Here is a 14470-nt window from a genome sequence, read left to right on the forward strand (position 1 = left end):
TTCAACATTACTTACATCTTTCCTGTAGGTAGGTGACCAAGACTGTACACAATATTCCAAATTAGGCCTCACCAACGTCTTATACAACTTCAATATAACATTCCATCTCAACACTTTGATTTATGAAGGCCAAAGTGCCAAAAACTTCCTTTATGACCCTAGCTACCTGTGTTGCCACTTTCAATGAATTATGAACCTGTATACCCAGCGCAGTCCTCAGTGCCCTACCGTTCATCGTCTAAGACCTACCTGGGTTGGTCCTACCGAAATGCAACACCACACCCGTTTGCATTAAATTCCAACTGTCATTTTTCAGCCCATTTTTCCAGCTGAGATCTAGATCCCTCGACTGAGCTGAGAAGTGGCAGATGAAGTTCAACTCATATAAGTGTGAGGTGGTTCATTTTGGTAGGTCAAATATAATGGCAGAATATAGTATTAATGGTAAGACTCTTGGCTGTATGGAGGATCACAGGGATCTTGGGGTCCAAGTCCATAGGACACTCAAAGCAGCTGCACAGGTTGACTGTGTGGTTAAGAAGGCGTACAGTGTATTGACCTTCATCAATCATGGAATTGAATTTAGGAGCCGAGAGGTAATGTTGCAGCTATATACGACCCTGGTCAGACCCCACTTGGAGTACTGTGCTCAGTTTAGGTCGCCTCACTACAGGAAGGATGTGGAAGCCATAGAACGGGTGCAGAGGAGATTTACAAGGATGTTGCCTGGATTGGGGAGCATGCCTTAAGAGAAATAGGTTGAGTTGCTAAAGTTTTCAGGGAATTGGGGGGGGGGATTCTCAGATTCCTGTAAATAATGGGTTATGGTTGAGTACGGACAATGTCTGTGTATTTTGTTTGTGAGTGAGTGCAGCGCGTTTGAATAATGTCTCACCGCTGCTTCTTTGGAGCAAGGGTTAAGGCTCACACAGATCCACAAAAGATGTCTCCTGATCTTTCACACCTTTTTTGGTTTCAACAAAAGGTGGTACTGTAGCGGTGTGCTACACGCAGCGCTAAAATTACGACACGGAGTCGGTAACTACAGTCGCAGGAAAAAACTTTATTCGAAATCCTCAGCCTCACTTTTAAGCCTCCCTCAACCTGCCCCCCGTGGCGCAGAGGCTCCAAAGCTCTGTGCTCGCAAACCCCCGTAGGCTATCTAATTGTGAGTCGGTTCGGATGTGCCAGGAAATGGGTCGCCACATAACCCCCCCCCCCAGAACCGGCTTGGGAGGTCGGCCTCAGCGCCGAGGTGCCGGAAACTCGGCCGGTTGCGCCAGGTCACCATGGGCCGGTTTGAGGCGGTCCACCGTGAAAACCTCCTCTTTCCCCCCAACGTCCAGCACGAACGTGGACCCGTTGTTCCGGAGCACCATAAATGGCCCCTCGTATGGCCGCTGCAGCGGTGGCCGATGCCCGCCCCTTCGTACAAACACAAACTTACAGTTCTGTAGGTCTTTGGGTACGCAGGTCGGGTGCCGCCCGTGCTGTGAAGTGGGTATGGGGGCCAGGTTACCGAGCTTCTCGCGTAGTCTGCCCAGGACTGCTGCGGGATCTTCCTCTTGCTCCCTTGGGGCTGGTAGGAACTCCCCGGGGACGACCAGGGGCGCGCCGTATACCAACTCGGCCGATGAGGCGTGCAGGTCGTCCTTGGGCGCTGTGCGGATGCCGAGTAGGACCCAGGGAAGCTCGTCCGCCCAGTTGGCTCCTCGCAGGCGGGCCATGAGGGCCAACTTCAGGTGACGGTGGAAACGCTCCACTAGCCCGTTCGACTGTGGGTGGTAGGCAGTGGTGTGGTGCAGCTGAGTCCCCAAAAGGCTGGCCATAGCTGACCACAGGCTGGAGGTGAACTGGGCGCCTCTGTCGGAGGTAATGTGGGCTGGTACACCAAAGCGAGATATCCAGGTGGCGATCAGGGCTCGGGCGCAAGATTTGGAGGTGGTGTCGGTGAGCGGGACCGCCTCTGGCCATCTTGTGAACCGGTCCACAATAGTCAGGAGGTGCCGCGCTCCGCGCGACACTGGCAGGGGGCCCACAATATCCACATGAATGTGGTCGAAACGCCGGTGGGCGGGATGGAACTGCTGCGGTGGGGCTTTGGTGTGCCGCTGCACCTTGGCCGTCTGGCAGTGCATGCACGTTTTGGCCCATTCACTGACCTGTTTGCGGAGTCCATGCCAAACGAACCTGCTGGAAACCATCCGGACAACTGTCCGGATGGAGGGATGCGCCAAGTTATGAATGGAGTCGAAAACGCGGCGCCGCCAGGCTGTCGGGACGACGGGACGGGGCTGGCCGGTGGCGATGTCACAGAGTAGGGTCCTCTCACCCGGGCCCACGGGGAGGTCCTGGAGCTGCAAACCGGAGACTGCGGTTCTGTAACTCGGAATCTCCTCATCCGCCTGCTGCGCCTCTGCCAGTGCCTCAAAGTCTACCCCTTGGGAAAGGGCATGAACGGTAGGGCGAGAGAGCGCATCCGCCACGACATTGTCCTTACCCGAGACGTGCTGGACATCCGTCGTGTATTCAGAGATGTAGGACAGGTGGCGTTGCTGGCGGGACGACCAGGGGTCGGACGCTTTCGTAAACGCAAAGGTAAGCGGTTTGTGGTCCGTGAACGCGGTGAAGGGCCGACCTTCTAGGAAGTACCTGAAATGCCGGATTGCCAGGTAGAGCGCCAACAGTTCCCGGTCGAAAGCACTGTATTTGAGCTCGGGTGGTCGCAGGTGTTTGCTGAAAAACGCCAGGGGTGGCCAGCGACCTGTGATGAGTTGCTCCAGCACCCCACCGACTGCCGTGTTTGATGCGTCCACTGTGAGGGCGGTAGGGGCGTCCATTCTGGGATGTACTAGCATTGCGGCGTTCGCCAAAGCTTCCTTCGTTTGAACGAAAGCGGCGGCGGACTCCTCGTCCCAGGTAATGTCCTTGCTCGGACCCGACATCAGGGCGAACAGGGGGCGCATGATCCGGGCAGCTGAAGGGAGGAAGCGGCGGTAGAAATTGACCATACCCACGAATTCCTGAAGGCCTTTGATCGTGGTGGGTTGGGGAAAGAGGCGGAACGCATCTACCTTAGCAGGCAGAGGGGTTGCTCCGTCTTTAGTAATCCTGTGGCCCAGGAAGTCAATGGCATCGAGTCTGAACTGGCATTTGGCGGGGTTGATTGTAAGACCGTACTCACTCAGTCGGGCGCAGAGTTGACGGAGGTGGGACAGATGCTCCTGATGACTGCTGCTGGCTATGAGGATGTCATCCAAATAGATGAACGCGAAGTCCAGGTCCCGTCCCACCGCGTCCATTAACCGCTGGAACGTCTGTGCGGCATTCTTCAGGCCGAACGGCATGCGGAGGAACTCGAAAAGGCCAAACGGGGTGATGAGAGCCGTTATGGGGACGTCGTCATGATGCATCGGGATTTGATGGTACCCTCGGACGAGGTCTACCTTGGAGAAGATACGTGCGCCGTGCAGGTTTGCTGCAAAGTCCTGAATGTGCGGCACAGGGTAGCGGTCCGGTGTGGTAGCCTCGTTCAGCCTGCGGTAGTTGCCGCACGGTCTCCAGCCCCCCGTCGCTTTAGGCACCATGTGCAGGGGGGAGGCCCATGGGCTGTCGGACCGCCGGATGATCCCCAATTCCTCCATCCTCTGGAACTCCTCCTTCGCCAGTCGGAGCTTGTCCGGGGGAAGCCGCCGAGCGCGGGCGTGGAGGGGTGGTCCCTGGGTCAGGATGTGGTGCTGTACGCCGTGCCTGGGCATGGCCGCTGTGAACTGCGGTGCCAGAACCGATGGGAAATCCGCCAGGACCCTGGTGAAGTCGTTGTCGGACAGCGTGATGGAGCCGAGGTGAGGGGCTGGCAACTGGGCTGCACCCAGGGAGAACGTCTGAAAGGTCTCGGCATGTACCAGTCTCTTCCTGGGCAGGTCGACCAGTAGGCTGTGAGCCCGCAAAAAATCCGCACCCAGAAGCGGTTGGGCTACGGCGGCCAGTGTGAAGTCCCACGTGAACTGGCTGGAGCCGAACTGTAGCTGCACCTGACGGGTGCCATAGGTCCTTACTGTGCTGCCATTCACGGCCCTCAGGGGGGGACCCGGTGCCCTGCTGCGGGTGTCGCAACTCGTCGGAGGTAAAACGCTGATCTCAGCCCCAGTATCGACCAAAAACCGGCGTCCCGACCTTCTATCCCACACATACAGGAGGCTATCCCGATGGCCAGCCGCCGTAGCCATCAGCGGCGGCTGGCCCTGGCGTTTCCCGGGAACTTGCAGGACGGGCGACAACGGTGGGCTTCTGCGCCCCACCGCTGGTGGTAGAAGCACCAGTGTTCATTGGGCCGGGGGTTGGCGGGCTCTGCGGCCGGGCCTGGACTGGTTTGCTGCCGGGAGCGTGGCTGGGAGATCTGTGCGATGGACGCCCCGCTCACCTTTTTGGCGTTCCACAGCAAGTCCGCCCGGGCTGCCACCTTCCGGGGGTCACTGAAATCCGCGTCGGACAGCAGCAGGCGTATGTCCTCGGGCAGCTGCTCCAGGAATGCCTGCTCAAACATGAGGGAGGGCTTGTGTCCTCCGGCCAGAGACAACATCTCATTCATTAAAGCCGATGGAGGTCTGTCTCCCAAGCCATCCAGGTGCAGTAAACGGGCAGCCCGCTCGCGCCGTGAGAGTCCGAAAGTCCTGAGGAGCAGGGCTTTGAATTCCATGTACTTGCCGTCTGCCGGGGGCGACTGTACGAACTCCGCGACCTGGGCCGCTGTGTCCTGGTCGAGGGAGCTCACCACGTAGTAGTAGCAGGTGTCTTCTGAGGTGATCTGGCGAACGTGGAATTGGGCTTCGGCTTGCTGGAACCATAGGTTCAGGCGCTGTGTCCAGAAACCCGGCAGTTTCAACGAAACCGCATGAACAGAGGCGGCGTCAGTCATTTCTGGTCCAAAAATTGTTTGGACTGTCGGGGTCACCAATTGTAGCGGTGTGCTACACGCAGCGCTAAAATTACGACACGGAGTCGGTAACTGCAGTCGAAGGAAAAAACTTTATTTGAAATCTTCAGCCTCACTTTTAAGCCTCCCTCAACCTGCCCCCCATGGCGCAGAGGCTCCAAAGCTCTGTGCTCGCAAACCCCCGTAGGCTATCTAATTGTGAGTCGGTTCGGATGTGCCAGGAAATGGGTCGCCACAGTACCTGAAATTAGACAGGACGTTCCTTTCTTAATTAAAGCGTAAGTTTGGTGGATGCTCTTATCTTTGTAATTAAGTTTTGGCTCCAACAAACCAGGTAGGGCGTTCCATTTTTTAATTAAAGTGGCTGGAATGTCTATCAAACTGATTGTTCTTTTGTAACAATAGTCAATCGACTTGGCTGGAATGGTTATCAAAGTGATTGTCATTTGTATTGATGACCTTATAAATTGTTACAATTCTGCAAGTCAAGCAGTGAACTTGTTTGAACCGCCAGAGGGATGAGATCGCTTCTCCCCCTGATGTCCGGACCAAGTTCCCTCGCTGGCTGAGCTCGAAGAAATAAACTAGTGAAAAGTTAAGTAACGATCATTCGTGCTGTGGTTAGTTGGTCCGGTGAATTTAAATTTACAGAGTGAACTCGGCTTTTTCTCCTTGGGGCAAAGGAGGATGAGAGGTGACCTGATAGAGGAGTACAAGATGATGAGAGGTATTGATCATGTGGATAGTCAGAGGCTTTTTCCCGGGCTGAAATGGTTGCCACAAGAGAACACAGGTTTAAGGTGCTGGAGAGTAGGTACAGAGGAGGTGTCAGGGGTAAGTTTTTTACTCAGAGAGTGGTGAGTGAGTGGAATGGGCTGCCAGCAATGGTGGTGGAGGCGGATACGATAGGGTCTTTTAAGAAGCTTTTAGATAGGTACATGGAGCATGGAGCTTAGAAAAATAGAGGGCTATGGGTAAGTCTAGCAATTTCTAAGGTAGGGACATGTTCGGCACAACTTTGTGGGCCGAAGGGCCTGTATTGTGCTGTAGGCTTTCTATGTTTAAGCATTGATAATCTTCTTTGCTATCTACTACACCCCAGTCTTGGTGCAATCCACAAATGTTTTAATCCAGTTAACCACATGATCATCCAGATTGCTGATATCGATGACAAACAACAGAACCCACACTGATTCTTGTGGCACTCCACTAACCACATGCCTCCAGTCAGAGAGGCAACCATCTACAAACACTCTCTTGCTTCTCCCAAAAAAACAATTTCTGATCTAATTTACGACCACATCTCAAATGCCGAGTGACTGAACCTTCTTGACCAGCCTCCATGTGTGACATTGTCAAATACCTTGCTAAAGTCCATGCAGACATTATTGACTGCCTTGCCTTCATCCAATTAACTACCTTTTAAAAACTCTTTAAGATTGGTTAGACATGACCTACCTTGCACAAAGCCGTTATCACTACCCTCAATGAGACCATGTCTATCGAAATATCTTCCAATAACTTTCCAATTACTGATGTCGGGGTCACCAGCCCAAATTCCCTGTTTTTTTTAAAAAAGAGCTTTTCTAAACAATGGAACGTTACCTGTCATCAAATCCTCTGGTACCTCACCTGTCATTAAAGTTGATATAACTATCTTTGCTAGGGCCAGGCAATTTCTGTACCTGTGATCCTCCCACAGGGTCTGAGGGAACACCTTGTCACTTTGTTAGGGACTTATGCACCCTAACTTGCCTCAAGATAGCAAACATCTCTTCCTCTGTATGGGGTCCATGGCCTCGTTGCTGATTTACCTCACTTTTGTACAGTCTACTTCCATCTTTAGAGCAAATACAGATGCAAACACTCCATTCACATCTACCCCAAATCTATTGGCTCCACACACAGATTACCATTCTGATCTTCCAGTGGACTAATTTTCTGAATCAGAATCAGGTTTGTTATCACCGGCATGTGTTGTGAAATTTGTTAACTTTTGTCCCTTGCAATCCTTTTGCTCTTAACATATCTGTAGAATCTCTTAAGATTCTCCTTCACATTGTCTGCTGGAGCAACCTCACGGCTTCTTTTAGCCCTCCTGATTTATTTCTTGTGTTCTCTTGCATTTCTTGTACTCCATGAGCATCTCATCTGTTTCAAACTGCTATGCACGTCCTTTTCTTTCCTTAACCAGAACTTCAAAGTCTCGTGAAAACCAAGGTTCCCTACATCTGTTGTCTTTACCTTTTATTCAGACAGACACATACAAGATTTGTACTCTCAAAATTTCACTTTTGAAGGCCTCCCCCTTACCAAGGAGACTTTTACGGAAAACAGCCCATCCTAATCCACACTTGTCAGATCCTTTCTGATACCATCAAAATTGACCTTGTCCCAATTTACCATCTCAACCCTAGACCAGAACTGTGCTTTTCCATAACTACCTTGAACTTAATGGCATTTTGATTACTAGAGGTAAAGTGTTCCCCTACAGAAAATTATGTCACCTGCCCTGTCTCATTCACTTATAGGAGATCAAGTATTAGACATTTCTATGCAACAAATCAAGAAAAGACAACAGCAAATGCAAAAAGTAATTACATAATAATTAATCTACCCTCACTTCAACACTGTGTACACTGGGTATTCGGACTCATATTTCAATCAGGGAGCCGAACCCTTTTCATTGGTTTTCACATCTGTATAGTCAATGGGCTTCAAAATATTTTTTGTTAGTAAGGAGTTGGGTGTCAAACCATTGTGCGCCTGTCTGCTGAAATCATTCCTCACTTTTTCCTCGAATGTGGTGATTTTATTGATCCAGGGTCAATAGCAGGTGTTAATGGTTGTTCTGCTGTGTAAACTATTCAGTTCTTTTTTGCATTTAATCCTTCTACTGGAATTTTACTCACATCAAGCGATGGATAAGGATTAAGAAGAACCTCATCAATCCACATGCTGGCAAATGAGTTTTGCAGCTTTTCCTCTTTTGTCGACCAGTGGTAATAATCTGCCTTTCCGGAATCCACGTAACTGCTTTCATATACCTTTGCTGTTGCCTCTTCCGCATACCTTAAAATAAAATATTTTTTGTTGCTTAGCTTAGTCTGCAGACAACCACATACTCAATGAATAATCCGATACAAATAGCCAAATCAAGGAGTGACCATTTGCCCCTCCAACCAAGAAATTGATATATTTTCTTTATAGACACAGTACTATGCAAAACTCAGGTGCGCACATGCGCGGCACACACAGAGCTAGGGTGCCTAAGACTTTTGCACAGTACAGTAGTAATTTTATGTATTGCACTGTTGCTGCCGCAAAAAACAAATTTCATAACATCTGTGAGTGATGATACACCAGATTCTGATATAAGAACATAACATAAGAGATAGGAGCAAGAGTAGGCCAATCGGCCCCTCAAGCCTGCTCCGCCATTCAACAAGATCATGGCTGATCCAATCTTAACTCTAGTTTTCACCGAATCCCACAAGGCAACAGTGCCAACCAACAGGGCACCATGCCGCCCATTTTATTTTATTATTCATCCCGCCCAAACCCACATGATCACCCGGGGAAAAAAAAAACGATTTGCCAATTGAGGAGAAAAAATCTGGAAAATTCCTCTCCAACCCATCCAGGCTATCGAAAACTGGTCCAGGAGATCACATGGCTGATCTAAACCTAGCCTCATGTCCACTTACCTGCTCGCTCACCGTATCCCCTAATGCCATTTTTATCCAGGAAAATGTCTATCTCCGTTTTGAATTTATTGAGTGTAGTAGCTTCCACAGCTCTCTGGGGCAGTAAATTCCACAGCCCCACTACCCTCTGAGTGAAGAAATTTCTCATCTCAGTCCTGGAACGGCATCCCCTTATTTTAAGATTATGCCCCCTAGTCCTAATTTCACCCATCTTTGGGAACATTCTCCCCGCATTCACCCGATCAAGCCCCTTCACAATCTTATATGTTTCAATAAGATCGCCTCTCATTCTTCGGAACTCCAATGAGTAGAGTCCCAATCTACTCAACCTCTCATCATACATCAACCCACCCATCCCCGGAATTAACCTAGTGAACCTTCTCTGCACTGCCTCGAGAGCCAGTATGTACTTTCTTCAATATGGACACCAGAACTGCACGCAGCACTCCAGGTGTGGTCTCACCAATACCCGGTACAACTGCAGTAAGACCTCCCTGTTCTTATACTCCATCCCCCTAGCAATAAAAGCCAGCATTCCATTGGCCTTCTTGACCACCTGCTGCATTTGCATACTAACTTTTTGTGTTTCCTGCACCAGGACCCCCAGATCCCTTTGCACAGAAGCACTTTCCAGTTTCTCTCCATTTAGATAATAACTTGCTCTATTATTTTTCCTGCCAAAGTGCAAGACCTCACACTTGTCAGTATTATATTTCATCTGCCAAATGTCTGCCCAATCACTCAGCCTATCTATGTCTCTGTTGTGGACTGAGAGTGGGAGGGAGGCAAGAAAAAGGGGAATCATGATTGGGAAAAGGAGAAGGGAGAGAGGAAGAATGGGAAATACCAGAGAGACATTCTTTATTGATCAATAAACCCATTGCTTGGAATCAAATTACCTTCCCCAGTGTCTCGGGGCTGGGTGTGTCTGCACATGTGCCACCTAACACCCATGGCACACCTCTGCCACCTGTCACATATCCCTCTGCGGCACTCCACACTTGCCATTCACAATATTCTTTGCTCCCACTAGATTTACAAACTCGATCTCCACTCCACATTGCCAAATAGAGCACTGTGCAATAGTTTTAGACACCAAATATGTATCAGATTTTACACATATATCTCAAAGTACATCAGGTAAGGATTATTATTATAAAATGCAACTGTTGTGAACACACGTCATTTCTGAGAATTACCTTAGTTTTATTTTTAAAGATTAGCTTGATTTGTCAAATGTGCATCGATCACACACAGTGAAAGGTGTCATTTGCATCATATCAAATCAGAAAAGATTGGGCTGATAGAGCCCTGTTGGCAGCCGATGGAGTAACATCATCTTAGATTGCTCCTACCCTACTTACTTAATTGTCCCTTATCAGGTTTTTTTTAAACCTTATTATAATATTTTAATACTGCTCTACTATGGCTGGGAAAAGAACAAAAGCTTTTGCAAAAGAAAGAGAAACAGAAGATGAATCCCCATTCACTTTGGATTCTATATGCGACTTCTTTAAATGGCAAATATCGGAATTTTCTGTGGAGTTTCAACGACTTAATGGCAAATTGGATACAATCCAACTAACTTTAACTGAGCATGAGAATCAAATTCAGGAAAATACTGCAAAACTGGCGACACTTGAAGAGGATGTTAAAGATACAATTAAACTCTACAAAGAGTTATCCTTATCCAATGTAAAAATGATGAAAAGGATTATCAGTCTAGAAAATAGAAACAGGAGAAATAATTTGCGAATTCTGGGTCTTGAAGAATCAATTAAAGGCGCTGACCCAATGAAGTACTTTGCAAACTTTCTGAAACAGTTATTCCCTGTTTTATTCACTTCCGAGCCGAAGCTTGATCAAGCATATCGCTCACCGACTTTGAAGCCACTGTCTTCGGCAGCGAGACCCAGGTCGGTCATTCTAAGTTTTTACTTACGGGTAACTCACCACACCAGTCGACTAGGAATGATCAATTTCCACGATTACAAGGTCAGATTTGTGGAAGACTATTCACCTGAAGTCATGGATGAACGTATGAAATACAAAGAAATCATGTTGGAATTGTACGATAAAGGATTTAAACCATCCCTTTGGTCCCCTGCCCATCTGAGTAGTGTTTTGAAGAACGGATTGCAAAGAAGAATAAAGTCAGTTGAAGACGTAAAAGAGTTTCTAAAGGCGGAAGTCTAAAACTTACATTTCATATTTGATCAATTTTTTCTTCTGTTAATATGAATCTGAAATAAGGTTTCAATAAGCTTACATTTTGGCTGTTCATATATAATTTTGGCTGTTATATATTTTTGATACTTTATTTTATCCCTTTTTTAGTCTTTATTTTAATATAGCTTTCTTTGAATTTGTTTAAATTGACCTTTTTATATTTTTGAATACTGAGTTATTTTTCTCTCTATGTTGTGTCTTGGTAGGGACATAATTAACCTTGAAGGACGAGTTTCTGTCAACAGGGTGTTTTGGGGAGGGAACTTGGTTCTTAGCTCACTGACTGCCTATTGGTCAGCCTTCTGGCTTTGGGTGGGGAAGGGGTTAGGGCTTATTTCTTTCTGGAAGCTGTGTTGGGTTGATTATAAAGCGTCTTTTTCACATAATTCAATAAGGGGTTTAAGTTTTCTTTGAATAAATTCTTGAAGTTTTTAGTAATTGTTACACCTAGATATGTAAATTGACTTGTAACAACTTGGAACGGAAATTTGGAATTTGATGATATTAGGTCGTTTAAAGGAAATAACTCACTTTTATGTAGGTTCAGCTTATATCCTGAAAAAGAACTAAACTGGGAGATTAAAGAAAGAACCAAAGGTAAAGAAGTTCCAGTGTAAGAGATAAAAAGTAAAATACCATCAGCGTATAATGAAATTTTATGAGACATACCTTCCCTTAGTATACCAGAAATGTCCCTAGATTCTCGAAGTGCTGGGGGTGGAGTTTCAAGATGGCGACGTAAGCATCTGCCTTTTAGGCGCTCTTTATTTTTTTAACTATAATCACCCTTTAATTAGACCTTTTCGAACTTAATCATATGAGTTGCTACCTTTGATTGACCCTTTTTTCCTAAAATAATAGTTGATCTAATCTTGTCAAACCTAAAATGGCTACAAGTAAGAAATCGGCTAAGGATCCTTTATCCATCGACGCAATTGTTGGTCTTTTGGACACTAAACTGGATGTTAGATTTGCGGCTATGGAAAGTAAATTGGACAATAAACTGGATGCTAAATTTGCGGCTCTGGAAGGCAGACTAGAAGGTAAATTGGACAGTAAACTGTTAAGTTTGGAAAGGAGGATTACTTCGAAAATATCCGATCTTGAAGGAGTTGTTAAATCGCTTGAAACTAAGTTTCAGTCGCAGGCGTTAGAGGTTCAACAGCATGGAAATAAGATCACGACTCTTGAACAATCAATTTGTGAAAAAGCACGTACAATTGAAGTGTTAGAGAAGAAGATAGAGTCGACTGCTAAAACTTTAGATCAGTACAAGTTTAAAATTACTGATCTTGAAAATCGTTCTCGCAGACAGAATTTGCGCATCATCGGAATTCCCGAAAAAGTTGAGTCCGGTGATTTAACTGAATTTTTCTCTAAATTACTGTGGGAAATTTTCGGTGGTGAAGGTTTGAAAAATGAACCTGTTATTGACCGCGCTCATAGAGTTGCGAGGTTTTCGTCTGTGTCTGATAAACCACGAGCGGTGATTGTTCGCCTTCATTATCCTCGTGAGAAAGAGCTTCTAATTCGATTAGCTCGTAAAAAAGGTATGATCTCCTACAGAAATTATTCATTTCGAATAGTTGAAGACTATTCGTATGAAGTTATGAAAGCCAGGATCGCTTTTAAACCAGTGATGGCAGAGATTCATTCGCTTGGTTTTAAACAAGCTTTAATGTATCCAGCGAAACTTAGAATGGTGCTGCCCGACAACAGTCTACACTTTTTTATCACTCCTGAAGAAGCGAAGAAATTTGTTGAAGAATATCGATCCTCTAGTGCAACTTGAACTATGAGTTACATTGAAGATCTTTTTTTTTGGAGAGAGGATGTTATTTCATTTTAAGTTTTAACCCTGGAAGTTGGGTTATAACTTCTTATTTTGAACTATGGGTCTGGGTCTTTTTTTTTTACTATTATTATTGCTTATAGATGCTGTTTTAATCTTTATAATATCCTTTTTTTATATACGTTTGTATTTTGTAATAATGAATTATTTTTTTCAAAATGTCGTTTCTTCTTCCCATAAGTCTTTACTTTTTGTAAGCGTTTATTTGCTTGCCTGTATTTAGAAATGGAACAAAGGTTTTGAATTCTTTTTCTTTAGTTTTTTTTTTAAATATGTTGTAGTGTCTATTAAATCTTTTTTTTTTATATAAAAATATTCTATTTTGATAACTTTTTTTTACTATATTTTCTCATTAGATTGCTGAATTTATATTCATATTTTGTAATATGGCTTTCTCAAAATGTCGTTTCTTCTTCCCATAAGTCTTGGCTTGTGAAACGTCATCTTTGTATCTGAATATGGAAATTCTTTTTTAAAGGTGTATCACATTTTTAAACTTTAATGTGCATTTTTTTTTATTAATGATCTTTCTGGTTTTACTATTTTAGTTTTTTTTTGATTTGTCTGATATGGGTGTGTATGTGTATGTGTATGTATATATATGTATATATATATGTAGGTATATATATATATATATTTTTTTTTTTGCAACTCTATATTTTAATTGGGGTGTTATATAGTTTTTTCTTAAAAAATTTTCTTATGGAGCTGCCATCTTGAAATGGGGGTAATATTAGTATTAGTTTATGCGCCTGCCGCTTGGCTTTCTTTCAAAGGGTGGGGGGAGGGGGGAGGGATCTTTTTTCATGCTTTTGCTTTTTATTTTTTTGCTTTTAGTTTATGGGCTGACTTTAAATTGTTAATATTGTTGAGGTGTCAGGATCTCCGGTTGCTCCTGAATCAATTTTCCTTCTTCCTAAATTGTGGGTTATGTGTTTTTTTAACCTTTTATGATACACACAATTAATATTGGTATGATGGATAAATCTATTAACTTTATCTCGTGGAATACTAATGGTTTAAATCATCCGATTAAACGTAAAAAAATATTTAAAGTATTCCATAGATTGAACGCTAATATTATTTTTGCACAGGAGACCCACATTAGGAGGGAGGATAATCAACGTTTTTTTAGGTTCTGGAAAGGTCAACAATTTCACTCAAATTGTACCGCTAAAATTAGGGGTGTGTCTATTTTTATAGACGCCTCAATTTCGTTTACACATTATGAAATTATTTCTGATCCACAGGGTAGATTTTTGTTGATAACTGGTTCACTTTTTAATCGGAAAGTTGTTTTAGTTAATATTTATGCTCCAAACTTTGATTGTCCTGAATTTTTTAAACGGTTATTTACTTCTCTTCCTAATTTGAATGAATATATGTTGATTATGGGTGGAGACTTTAATTGTTGTTTGAATCCTTCGATGGATAGATCTAAACCTATTCGAACTCTTCCGAATAGATCAGCTTTACTTATTAATTCTTTTATGGTTGATTCTGGAATTACTGAAATATGGCGGTTTTTGAACCCTAAAGGTAAAGAATTTTCATTTTTTTCACATGTATATCATAGTTATTCTAGAATTGATTACTTTCTTATTGATCATCGTTTATTAACAGATGTTATTGATTGTAAATATGATTCTATTGCTATTTCGGATCATGCGCCTCTGAAGTTATCTATCAAGATTTCGGATTCTTCTATCAATACTAGATCTTGGAGACTTAATGCTACTTTACTTC

General features: G+C 44.8%; 1 protein-coding gene across 1 annotated transcript in view; it reads right to left on the bottom strand.

The window, feature by feature from the left end:
* The window catches only part of LOC132385268 (uncharacterized), a 267698-nt gene that overhangs the window by 49259 nt on the left and 203969 nt on the right, over positions 1–14470 (bottom strand). The window contains exon 29 of the mRNA XM_059957293.1: positions 7849–8008. Within this exon, the coding sequence (XP_059813276.1) occupies positions 7849–8008 (160 nt within the window). The remainder of the gene's footprint in view (positions 1–7848; positions 8009–14470) is intronic.

The sequence above is a fragment of the Hypanus sabinus genome, chromosome X2 (genome assembly GCF_030144855.1).
Source record: "Hypanus sabinus isolate sHypSab1 chromosome X2, sHypSab1.hap1, whole genome shotgun sequence".
Taxonomy (NCBI): Eukaryota; Metazoa; Chordata; class Chondrichthyes; order Myliobatiformes; family Dasyatidae; genus Hypanus; species Hypanus sabinus.